Genomic DNA, 13726 nt, shown 5'->3' on the forward strand with positions numbered 1-13726 from the left:
CATGTTTGTGTGTAATTTATATCTTGTAATAAAAATATTTATGTTGATTGCAGTTGATATCTACTCATGTTTTGTAGATGTTACTGTTCTTGGTGTTTTACAGCAGAGCTTTTTATGGACCTATGCAAGTTTTTATGGATCAATGAATCTTCTACTTTTTTCCCTTTTATTTAGAGCCATCGTGTTTAGTTTTATAGGAGTGTTTTTCAAACACTGTAAAGGTTCTGGTAGTCATATTCAAGCCTGAAGAGAATGTTTTATTAGGCTAATTTCCCCCAAGACATTTAAACAAGAATGTGACACTTTTCGGGGTTACCTGAGGTAAATCTAGGGCAGGTGGAGCGTCCGGGGCTCCTCAGCAGCCCAGGCTCTGAGGGCGGCTCTTACTTCTGCCCGCTCTGGCTTCTGGCTTGGCCAAGGGGCAGGACCTCGGGGGGAGAGGAGGAGCAGGGGGCAGGGCATCATGGCAAAGTGTGGGAAGAGGCTGGTGCTGCCCTGAGCCTCAGGCAGGCGCAGAGTGGCCTCTTGGGGAATCTGGGACAAATGCTGTCCCAGAGTCATTCAGCCAGGGACTTGAACTTCGCATTTCGGGACTGTCCTGCCTCATTGAGGACGGGCGGGCACCCGTAGTGAATCACTACCACCTGCTTAGAGATTGTGAGAGCTTTATCTGTGCCAACCAAGGGCTGCCACCGGCAGCACAAACACTCTGCTCTGGGCTCCACGAACCCCACTCTTTCTCTCTGTAGGCTAGCAATTTATACACTCCACTTTGTTACACATGCGTGCCCAACCCCCTGTCTTCCCAGAGCGTACACTGATCCACTGCTTCCATGGAAGCAGCGCACCCCAATTTACTGGCTTCGTCTCTGTTCAACAGCTCTCCTTAGCACAGGCACTTAGATGTATCTATACCAAATTGAAATTTATTTAACAAAGTTTGAGTTACAGAGTCACATAAAAGAAAGTAAAAGGATTTGGAAACATAAGCTTACAAGTAAAAGAAAAATATAAAATGCAAACCTGTTAATAAGCCTATTCTTATTAACAGGTTACTTTCCTGTCTGATAAGGATTTTCACACCCAATGGTGAGTTCTTACAGCACTTGTCCAGTACAGAGGGCTGGGATCCACTTTTCACAAGTCATTCCCACTGGCAGACTGTTGCTTCCTTAATGGATAACATTTGTGCCCTCTTTCCTTCTCTAATACAGTCTCAGACTTTTGTCTTTGTCAGTGCTCAAGTCTGCATCTGTCCCAGAATATAAATACAGAGCTGGGCTGAGTCCATAGATGTCAATTGTTCTCGGTGTTGTTCTGAGACCCACCCCGGCTCAGGTGACAAGTTTCATTTCCATCCGTTTTGGAAGCCAATGTTCTACATGTTACACAACTACAAATGTTTTCCATACAGACATCCCGCAATAACCATGACAACCAGCTACTTGTTTAACATTTGGTAGAGACCACACACAACCTCCTTTGGTGAAATATTTAGAAGATGGTCGAACACAGATGTAATATATCTGCCAAGGCATGGCTGGGGGTATCTGGGCATGGCTGTGTCACAAAGAGATTGCACTGTTGTTCTCAAGCTAGGAGCTATGTGCACTTTTGTTTCCATGGCTTTGATAAAGTGCTATGAAAAGTGATTGTGTTAAAATGGCACCTTTTTACTGAATAGATCTTTCCCCATCTACATTTAGCATCATAGCTGGTCCACTTGTGACATTTTTTTTTTGTACTTCTGTCAGTCTGGCAGAGCCCACATAGGTTAAGAAGATTGAGCTAGGTTCTCTTTCTCCTTGTGCGTGATCAACCAAATTGTTCACAAAGTTCCAATGAGCTGACTGAAGAAAATGTGGGCTACGTAGGTGGCTCCAAATCATTAGTTTAGCCAGCAGAACCTTTATTACTGGTGATGATATGTAAGAAAGAAAAAACCCAGGTTGTCTGTCAGAGTTAAGGTTGAGTTTGTAGGGTTGTTAGTTAGAGAAAACATCTATTTACTTGTAGCCTGAGCACATTTGCTTGGGAAATCACGGTGAGACAATAAACATGGACCCCTAGAATGCAATTTTTAATGGGTAAAATTTTCAAAAGCACCTTCGTGGCTTAGGAGCCTAAATCCCATTGACTTTCAATGAGATTTAGGTTCCTAAGTGCCTATGTCACTTTGAAAATGGAGTTTAGGCTCCTAAGTCCTCTAGGTACTTTTGGAAAAATGTACCCAAAATCAGCTTTCAAAGTAGAACTGGACTTTCATGTTTTTAACAAATTGTAATATTGTAAGAAAAACATGATGGGATGGCATAGGGCAGCAAAGACCTTGGGATAGCCGGTGTTCCCTTCAAAACTGTTATGTTCTGGGTGGAAATGTTGGGCCTTAGCATCCCCTCTGCTTTTTCCTTATTGAATTTGGAGAATTGGGAGATCATGGTCTCTATTTTGCACTGAACTGTCAAAATCGTTAAAGCCACTTTATCATCCTTCAAGTTACTCATCAAAACTCACCTCTGCTGTAATTCATACACGAAACTGCAGTCTGATAATGACCAGGAAGGTGAAGAGCTAGATATACTGCTCCTGAGTGGCGAAGAACTGCTCACATTCTATTATTTTTGTTACCACTAACCCCAACTCCCACTCTTCATGATGGCTTATTTGTTTGTCTTATCTACCTGTTATGACTTGCCTTTTAGGTTGCAAGCTCTTTGGAGCAAGGTTTGTCCGTGTATATTTGTACAGCACCTAGTAGAATGAGCCCCTGTCCTGGCTGGTCTAGAGGTATTGCCACACTATAAATGTTAAATAATTGTACTGTCTTCATATTAAACAGTATATACCATTTATACTGACTGCCCCGATTTTGAAAGTTTGCCCTGATTCTCTGGTATCTGAATAAGAAGTAATATAATGCATGGTTGAGAGTGGTGGGGAGGCTTTCCTTTCTTGTTTTTCTGAAAGGAGAGTGTGGGCAGCTTATAAAAAGACCACTGCACACTGCAGACACCAAAATACATTTTCTCACAACAGTTTCTTCTACCAGCTTATTCTTGGAACACCTTTGTGATGCTGTCAGCTATGGTGATGTAGCAACTCTGTTTACAAATTAATATTGCCGTAATGCATTTATCTTTAATTACAAGAGAATACCCTTCTAGGATATTTCCTAACAATACTCATTAAGAATAAACAGATTAAGTCCTTACCAGTTAATCAACACCACAGACTTCTTAGTGTTCTGAAAACTACATGAAATAACACTGTCACCTAATAAGAGTGCTTGAAAGCATTAGGGAATCCACAGTGCTTTTTGGCTGGTGAAAAGGTAATGATTGTTTAGAGATGGGCTGGAGGAGCTGCAGACTTTCAGATGCACACTTCCCCAGGTTTAGGGTTATTCCAATCTGGGGTTTGGGTTGGGTCAATCTCTAGTCAGGATTTTAAATGTATAATAGGGGGGACAGCTTTGAAGCACATTGTGTAGAACTGACAAACCCATTGGGGCCAATGTAAGTGTTTTATAGTCCTTGAGTGGGAAGTGCTTTAGAAATGCAAAACATTTGTGTAAACCATGAGATGGGTCCATTCATGAACTTTGTTGAAAATAAAATAAGAAGATAAGTGGGATAGAATAAAAAAGAACAAATCAAACATTAGAATGTATTTATTCATATCTATCAGGCTTTCAAGAATAGATTGGCAAGAATTTATTAGTGATGGATTGCAGCTTGAAGTGATAGTGCAGCAATTGTCTAGTCAATTCTCATCTTTGGTCTTTATTTGGTAACAGCACCAGAATTGCAAGTGTTTTGTTACAAATGGGCCAACATAAACCTGTTCCATAGTAGCATTAAACATAGTAGTAATAATAGTATGATGATGTTAACATGTTAAGTTTTGAAAGCATTTTTTACACGAAATACACATCGAGGGTTAGGAGGGACTGTTGCCTCTGGAGGCCTAAATTCAAATTCTGTTTTGGCTCATGACTGAAAATGAATTAGCTGGTCTCATCCTAGTCCACACACACTTGTATCAAATCACCAAACCCAGCCTGCTCATGAGATTGCTAGCCTAGAAAACCAGGAATAGTGCCACTCAGGACTGATGCTTATTGGCAGGATTGTATGGAGAAACTTGCGCAAGCCCTGCCTGTATTTTCATCAGTACAAATTCACATACAGTTTTTAAAAAAATCTCCCATTTGGATGACACCAACTGAACTGTGGTGATTAACTCCTAAGACATATGAGTCGGACTTTTTAGTAGTGCTGAGCACCCACAGCTTCCATCACCTTTTGAAATCAGGCTATAGGTGTCCACAATTTGCTGTCACTTTTTCCAGTCAGACATCAGTGTGCAACACCTTAATGTTTTAAAATAATACTTTGTTTTATCTATGGTGTGGTGAGTTTTCATAAAATGAAATTTTAAATAGGTTTTCTAAGGGATGCACTCTTTATGGCAATAACTTCATTTGCATTAATAGTTACTATCTACTAAGTTAGCTGTGAATAACAATCTTTTATTAAATATTTTTATAAAATGCTGTTTGTGGGCCAGCAGAAACAAGTGTAAATGATTTTTTTAAAAATAGCAATGTATAATGAAAAGTATTGTCTACATAATTTAGCAGTTCAATCAAATGACCTGTTTTTAAAAGAAGGCTTTTTCATTATTCTTATGATCATACATTTATTCTATAATGATGTTACTGTAATATATTGAATTGTTAAGTATTGCTCTGGGATAGTAACTTTAGATCTCTATGCAAGGGTCTTTATTTTATCAGATCTCACTAAAGGGGGATGCGTTCCATGATTATCATAATTCATCTATTCATCCTGCACTCCTTATCTTTTTTTCAGGATGGAGTAGGTGTAGATGAGAAGCTGTCTTTAAGGCGGGTAGCTGTGGTTGAAGATTTCTTTGACATTATCTATTCCATGCATGTGGAAACAGGGCCTAATGGAGAACAAATCCGAAAGCATGCTGGACAAAAGAGAACTTATAAAGCAGTAAGTAAACAAAAAAACAGAACATCTGTAAGTTAAAATATAGTAACACAATTGCATATCTATTTATTGTTTTTTTTAGATTGTGAGTTCTTTGGATTGGTGATTTTGTGGTTTTGATAGTTGAGCCAGAAGTATTACAGCCCATTACTTTCTGTGTGGGTACATGTGTGTGCATATATGCAAACATACAGGTTGAAAATGCTTAGGGTCAAATTTTCTACTGGTGTAATGGGAGCAAGTCTATTGACTTCAGTGGAGTTTTGCCCATTTGCACAAGCAGGGAATTTGGCTGTTTTAGTATGATTTGAAAGACAAGGCCTGTGAGGTAATATCTTTTATTGGACCAACTTCTGTTGGTGAGAGTGACAAGCTTTTGAGCTTGTCTTTTTAATCTCAAAAGCTTGTCTCTCTCGCCAACAGAAGTTGGTCCAATAGAAAATATTACCTCACTTACCGTGTCTCTCTAATAATCTGGGACCAACAAGGCTACAACTACACTGCATCCTAATATGATTTGATAATTTATTAAAGTGAAGCTCCAAGTTAATAGTATTATTTTAAATTATTATTAAATTGAAATGCAGATGTTTTTCCAGTTTATGAAGACTGTCAAAATACAACCATTAAGGTTTGTTAAATGAACTGCTGTATTTCAGCAGATGATTGAAATCTCCATTATACTTTGTTATTATAGAGTAAATACGTTTTATTTAATGGTCTGCAGATTTGTAATACTTTTCCTGAAAACAAAAAGTTGAAAAGCAAGTAGATTCAATGGCATATCTGTTGATTGGTCAGATGTTAAACCAGTATGAACTGGCTGACTAAAGAGAAAATTCTTTCTAACATTGGAACTGTGTTTTATAGTTTGACCTAGATGCTTCAATTCAACCCCAGTCTTGAAATATTTGTAATCTGATGTTTAACGGAGTAGTATCTTTCTGCAAATATGACATTTTCCCTTCTTAAAGAGAACTAATAAAATGTGTACTGTTACTTCCCAAGGTAAATAAAAAGTACTTCCTTGTCTGTAAATTAGTGACCTTAGTCCTATGAGTAGCCCCATTGGTTTTTATGGGGCTACTCATGTGAGAAAGGCAACCAAATTTATGCACACACATACACACATATTATGTATATATACCGTGTACACAACACACACACACACACACACACACATACAATATTATAACAGCATTCAATAGTGTCTCCATCATAGTTAAGGATTTATCGCTTTTCTTCTTTCCTGGGACCATTATCCCAGTGGTTTCCAGCTGCAGTAAGTTGAAACTTTACGCACGTCAGCCTGGATGCAATCTTTAGAAACTAAAAAAAAAAAAAATGTAAATCATTTGAGCCATTCTTAATATAAGGAGCAATAAAATGTGTAAAAAGCTCAAAATGTCAGATACCTACGGCTGAAATTTAGTTACTGAGTATAAGAAATAGTTAATTTTCCATTACTGGTTTTTTCAGGCGATACTGAAACTTTCTAGCTGCATAATAATTTTTACTGTGTGGCCCATTCTTTTAAAAAATATTTTATTTCTAGGCTATTTCATAGTGTATGGTGTAGGCCAGGTCTGTGTAAGATTTCTCACAACTTGACCTCAGCATTATTGACCCACAAGATATATATGTATAAAGGATGACACTTGCAGTCATCATGACCAATTATGCTAAGTTACGCAGTGATCTTCTCATGTGGACAAAAAATAACTGTCTAATTAACTTTGTCACCGTAGCCAGTTTTAAAGCTTAGTCTTCAGGGCCCTAATAGAAGTACTCTTAGCTTCATTGGTCATTAGGTGTGCATTAATAAAAGTAGTACTATCTTCACTGTCCACTAGCTAGGCATTGGTTTTGCTACTGTGTTCTACTGTAATGAACCTATCACTTGCACTCTTCATTTCAAAGGGATTTCATATAGTAATTATATTGAATGTTTACTGCCTGTAAATAAAGTACTTTAGGGCACAACCCTGCAAACATATATACACTACAGATATAATTCTACTGTCAGGAGTCCCATTGATTTCAATTGGATCAGGCCTTTTATATATTATGAATAATGTGCAAAGGCAGCTAATGGGAGCAATTTGTGTAGGTTAAGCAGCTTGTACAGCAGTTTCATTTGATGTTAATTTTTATTACAGTGGTGACATAAGTTTATTACATAGTTATCAGCTGATGATGCAGCAGCCCAAGTGCAAGTTGTTGTGTAATTATCAATGTTTGTGTATTAGTGTTATTTGTTGGTTTACAAAGTGCATCCAATTACATGTCCCAGGGACAAACTGCATATATATATTTTTTAAAAATACAATAATTCTATGAAAAAAGAAAAACTCCAAAACAAACTAACATCAGCTTTTGCACTTTTAAGTGAGACCTTAATTAGACTCTGCTGGACTAGCTGGGAAAGCATATTCCAGTGTCATGGACTCTCTTGAGCTTCTAGAGGATTAAATCTAAGGTCTGTTAGCTCAAGCAAACCAGCTGACTTCTGCCTCACAGAGTGGGAGGGAGTCTCTCAAGGAATCATGTCCCAAACCATTTAGGCCTTAGAGTTTTATAAATCCAAGTCAGTATGGCAGCTACTCCAAAAGTATTAGCTGAACCAAAACTGTGGTGATTTTCAGCCTCACATATCATCAGTGGGAATCATTCTTGATTTCTGTGAATGTATTCGTCATATGTATTCACCAAACTGTTTGGGTGAACAAATTTTTAGAGTATAGGTGGTTCATGAACTGTTTGCTACAATTATTTGGTATTTGATATTCACAATTCATGGCATGTGATTGGTCACTTGGTATCACTTCTGCTCCCTGATGGGATGATTGAAACTTTTTAACAAGGGAACGATGAAGAGAAAATTCCAAATGTCAGCCCCTCTTCTGCAACTCTTGGGATTCATAAATATTTTCATGAATAACATCAGCTTCCTGAATACTTGTGAATAATGAATATTATGACCCCGCAAACAGCAGCTAATTAAATTCAAATAGCTTAGTAGTGAACCTGCTTTTTCATAATTCTATCAGCTCTAGTCAAAACATAGAATATTGCCCAGGCATGATTAGTAAAGCAAAGAAACTGGCAAAGGTTGTAACTTATTGTATCTTAAATTAACTATGGCTTGTATTTATCTGGGCAAACAAGTCTGGAAAATGTAAGAAAAGGCCTGAATCTGCACCTGGTTCCTGTTCTGAACAAAGTTTAAGACTGTTTTCAGTTTTGAAAGAGGACTCCCCTCCCATCCTGTTCCCGATGCTGAAGTGCTGGAATACATCAGTATGTCATGCTGCAAACTTGCCCAGCATACCATCCTGGCATAACTAGGCTCAATTTGTGAACTGACCATCCTTAGTCTTCACCACAGGTATTAATTTTAAATTGCAAGGCATTGTGGAAATGAATGGCACTTGTACAGTTTCAGTGGGACTTTACATAATGATGCTGCACAGGAAGATAACTATGCAATTTGGTGGTTCTGTGATAATAGTATTTTGGAGGGAGCTGCAGTACATTTTCATCAGCTGAAAAGTGTGTCAAACTCAAACTGCAGGATTCCTCAACACAGAGTCCATTAATTGCTTAGGAAACTATCTGTGTTATAGTATGTAGTTATGAACTAAGCTCACATTCTCTCCTTCTACCTTGACTCCAAGTACCCTGCAAGCATCATACAAATTGTATCATGCAGAGCCAAGACTTTTTCCCTTAGGGCTCAGTATATTAATCTTAACCATGGAAAAATGCCAGTAAGTTGCTAATTGGGCTAACAAAAGCAAGTACATTCTTTTTTATTCTTCTTACTGACTACCCTGCTACATGTAGGTGTCCTAGTTCATATGGTATGTAAGACCACCTACAGACTGACACTATTAGATTACACTATTACACGTCTATGAACCAAATTCTTTGCTGATGTAACTCTGTTAATGTTAGCGGAGTTGCGCAAGCAGAGAATTCGGCCCTCTATGTATTGCAGTGAAACAAGAATTGTCTGGCTTTGGGGGTTTTAAATCACAGCTATTACATTTTAAAACAGATTTTTGCAAGTATTGTAGCAGACTAGAGACACAATGTATATAGTGATTATTAGTTAGTTCCAGAACTGCCTGTGATATTTACAGACATTAAAAAACAAGGTCCTTGTCCTGATGAAATCACATTAGCATATAGACAGTGTAGGGCAGTAAAGTAATTAATCCACAAATAATGCTCATGGTGCTTATGCCTTGCTGTTCCACAGGCACACAAGTGTTTAGGGGAAGGGAGAAGAGTGCAAGGAGCCTATTCCTTGGCGTACAGGCTGCACCCTGTCAGGTGCAAGGCTCCAAAATGCCTGTTTGAGGCGGGCAGCTGTGGGACACACTGGCTAGCACAGCTGGTGGAGCAAGCAGGGAAAAGTATGCTGTGCTCCCTGAAGGGGTGGATCAGCCAGCATAATCCTCATGCACAGCTGGGAGCTCCAGGAAGAATTTCTCTTTCCTTGAGACAGAATTTCCCCTGGAGCTCCACCTATAGTATTGGGGCTTAAAGGTACAACTGAGCCCACATTGTGTATAGATCTCAAACCATGGGAAGAATATTGCAGTGGCAAAATGGGGGAGGGGTGAGATGGGAGGGAAATGCTATTGAGAGAACAGATTCAATATTTTTTGGCGGGGGGAGGGGAATTGATTTGTTTTTAAAGTTTGTTTAATCCTGTATTCTGGACACAGTTCTTCCAAAGCACAAAATTTACTAATATCTCCCTGCCTGGAAGCCTGCATGACTTAGTGGGAAGAACACAAGGATTCTGTTTTTTTCTGGGAAATCAGTGTAAGCAAAATTCATGTGATGTTCTCAGCCGAATTCTTGTGGGGAAACACATCCATGTTCTGTTGTGGGTGGGAATGGGGTGCTGTTTGCATAGGCTTCGGACTGCTCAGTTTTTGGGTCTGTAAGCAGGTAGGCTATCTCACCAACCTAGGAAAGAACCAGTGCTACACTCAAGTCTGTTTCAGGCCCTTGACTCAGGGCACTATTCATTGTTTAAACCCCAAAACAAAGCAATTCCCCTGACCAATGCAGGCAGTTCCCAAAGGCTTGTCCCTTGCCTCTGTCACAGGCCCATCCCCAAAGAAATAGGACACACTCATCTTTAAATCCCCTGATGGGTCATGTGACAGGCAGGTAGCCCTTAACGGATTCCTGTCTGTTTTACTGTGACACAGGCCCCAAATTCATCTCTGGTATAACTGCATTGAACTTAGTAGACTTAAACCATGGATAGACTTAAACCGTTGAACCTGAGTTGCAATCACCCGTATAAAGGGAGAATTACTGGAAATGGCTGATCACTGCAATGCAGAAATCACACTATAGATGCTTGAATTATACATGGACTTGTTAGACTAAAAGAGGCTCTTTAGTTTTCAGCATTGCAAGTCCATAAACATTCATGACTACCTTAGTTTGTTTTCTCTCTCTTCGTTATTTCTTGCCTTTCAAACAAATGGCAACAACAAAACAGTTCTACCTTAGTTCTCTCACTGATTGAGTAACACATGTTGGAGTAGACAGAGGTGGATTAATATTTCCTGGAGCCCTGGGCCAGAGCAAGTCGGGGCCCCTCCCTACCCTTTCCACCTGTGGTCCCACCCCCATTCTGCCGCCTCCACATGTGAACACGGCCCAATCCCTTTCTGCCCCTTCCCTGGGGCTCCACCTCTGTTCCACCCAGGGTCTCCCCCATTCTTCACCCCCCACTGTGGCCCCAAGGCCAGAGAAGCTCTGTCCCCTGCTGCTGGGGTCAGGGTCTGGGGGTGTTGAGGGCTTTCCCCACCACCACACCTGGCACTGCTGCCAGGGAGTGGGGTCAAGGGTGTGTGTGGGGGCTTCCCCCACCACTGTGGCTGTCCCGCCCGCCTGCTGCTGCCGCCGGGGAGTGGGGTCTGGAGTTGCAGGGGTTTCCCCTGCCCGGCCACTGGGGAGCGGGGTCAGAGGCACAGAGTGCTTCCCCCACCGATGCCCCGCCCTGCCTGCCCGGTGCTGCTGCCTGGGAGTGGACTCAGGGCAAGGGGCCTTTCCCTGCTCACCCGGGGCTCTGAGGCCTCCAAGTTGGCTGAAGACCCTGGCACAGGCCCCGTAGGCCTAGTGGCTAATCCACCACTGGGAGTGCGGCTCATGAGTATATTTAGGCCCTCATTCACCACCACATTACTTGTTTTACACTCCATTATACCAGCATAAAACTGGAGTAAGGCAGGGCCTCAGCTTGCATCTTTCAAAAATTTTAACATCTTTATTTTGCATTTTTGTATATATATTTGCCATTATCCAGGAACCAGGAGCCTAGTCATCGTGTCTCAGGATAAAACACAAAATATTAACCTTTATGAGCTTTTACAGAGGCACATTACCTGATTTGTACTGTCCAGCTGCATCCCAAATATGACTAAGTATGGAATCTTCTTCTAGCCTCCCAGGTCACTGTTCTGTTTCGTGTTACATTATCTAATTACCTTCAGATCCCTTGTGAAAATGCTCATAAGGAGATAAGAAATTTTGAAGAAGCAAGAAAAGGTAATCTGGCCCAATATGCCTGTCCTTAAATTCATTGCACTCCTCTTTCACCTCTGGTTTGGTTTCGTTTTATTTTGCTACGCATTGACTACAAGCAGAGGAGAAAATGGCCAACTCCTTGCACAAAGTAATTTCTCTGCAAATAATGCTCATGGTGTTTAGCACTTATAACTAGAGGCATATTAAGGCTTCTTGGACCCAGGACCACTGGTCTGTGAGGTTCAGAAAAGCACACACAAATTAATTTTGTTGTTAGCAGCATTAACTTTCCTCTCATTGGCATCTATCTTGGTAGAGCAGGGGCTACTGTGTAGTGGTAATGGGGAAGTCAGTGTCAGCACAGCTCCTGAGTAAGTTATGCTGCTAATGGAAGAAGAGGACAGAATTCAGCATGGAAAGACATGGATTCCACAGGGAGCATTTAGGGATTTGTGATTTCCAGTCCTGTAATCCTTGAGGACCCTCTTCACTGTTGCAAAGCCACATCTCCAGGTCTCCTACATCTTCTGCATGGCAGCATCTCCTTTTCCCCTGAAGAGAGAATGTATTGGGAACTCTTCAAGTTCATGTCCATTTCAGTAGTGGAAAGCGAATCCCTGACTGGGCCCTGCACTGATGCCCAGGCACAGAGGGCATGTCAGAGGTGTGGCTAGAGCAAAAGGGTGTGGCTGGAGTGTGACAGCAATCCAGTAATCCTCAACTGATGGAACTAGTCTCTGTGGGCTGATCTAAATTGTACCAAAATGGCCTCTGTTAGGCCCCAAGATCAGGGGCACCTTTGGCTCCTCTCAGGTCCAGTTCTGAGCACAGCTGGGCCAGGCTCAAGGATCAAGCCTTAAATTTTAGAGTACTCTTTCTTCCCCTTGAGGTTTCCCATAGAACATGTTAATTTAGCCCTACAGCTTTGTTTATAATTGATTTTCATATAATTTATGCAGATAATCACATACAGTAAGTGCCCCACTTTGGTAAATTATATGTTGGGTCATGTTCCCCTACCTGTATGATTCATTTACTCTACACTTGTTAGTGTAAATCCTTACATCATCCATGGGACAGTGAGTAGATCCCTAACTAGATATTTGTCAGAATGTGTTACTGAGCATGAAATGGGGACCTTCCTGGTATATGATCAGCAATGCAAAAGCTAAAAGAGGATAAGGAAAAAAATCAGAGGCAATTTAGCACTGGCATAATTGAAACAATGCCAATCCATGAAACAAAACCATGGACCATTTTTTGTCATCCTGAGGTTCAAGTTCTGCTCTCGCACCACTGTAAATTCAAAATATCTGCATATTGAAGTCAGTGGGCTTACTCTGGATTTACACCAATGTAAACAATAGCAGAATTTGGTGTGTAAATTAGACTAGTCTTCTTGAAGCAGGTCCTAAGCACACAATTACTAATTTATCTCCTATGTAAATGCCAGAGTATACATCAACACAGAAGAATTCTGTGTTCACATAAATATACCATTCATTCATTTTAAAAAAAACAAACAAACCCTATGAGCAAAGAATTCTGTAAACTTTTTAAAAGTCTCAGATGGAATGTTTATTTAACACAAGCTACAATTGAATCCCCTTCTAGAAAAAAACAATTCCATTCTAACTTCATTTTTTTCTCTTCACCAGCTGTGATGACTACATAATCCCCCTTGAATACCTCTTCCCCACTTTGCCTTTGCTCACTTAAGGAAAAAGATGTAATTAATTAAAAAAAATCAAAAGGCCAGGAAATTAATTGTTAAAGTTATACTTAAAACACCATATCCCTTCCAACCTGTACCCTCTCCGTATAAGTAGGGGTCTATGACAAGTATCATAGATAACTGACATGTTAAAAGGGTTTAAGATAGGCCTAGATGTCTAGACAGCAGATTTGAGAAGAGGCTTACAATGTCTAAGAAGCAGGACCAATGTGGATAGAAAACAGTTAATAATTTTGCAGCACCTGGAGTGAGGAAAGTGTAACAGAAAGATGAAATGGGAGGGGGATAGGTTTGTGGTGTGTATATAAGTATAAGATATGAGCTGCTAATGTTGCTGCCATTTCACGAGGAAGCAATTTGATGGAAAGTCTCTGATCATGTAGGTGAATGTGAGTGGTCAGCTGAGCCA

At 40.3% G+C, this 13726-nt stretch overlaps 1 protein-coding gene across 5 annotated transcripts in view; it reads left to right on the forward strand.

The window, feature by feature from the left end:
* The window catches only part of NOL4 (nucleolar protein 4), a 256013-nt gene that overhangs the window by 45658 nt on the left and 196629 nt on the right, over positions 1-13726 (forward strand). For all 5 annotated transcript variants that reach the window (XM_073331285.2, XM_073331283.2, XM_073331284.2 and 2 more), the window contains exon 2: positions 4875-5024. In XM_073331285.2, the coding sequence (XP_073187386.1) occupies positions 4875-5024 (150 nt within the window). The remainder of the gene's footprint in view (positions 1-4874; positions 5025-13726) is intronic.

Source organism: Lepidochelys kempii, chromosome 2 (genome assembly GCF_965140285.1).
Source record: "Lepidochelys kempii isolate rLepKem1 chromosome 2, rLepKem1.hap1, whole genome shotgun sequence".
Taxonomy (NCBI): Eukaryota; Metazoa; Chordata; order Testudines; family Cheloniidae; genus Lepidochelys; species Lepidochelys kempii.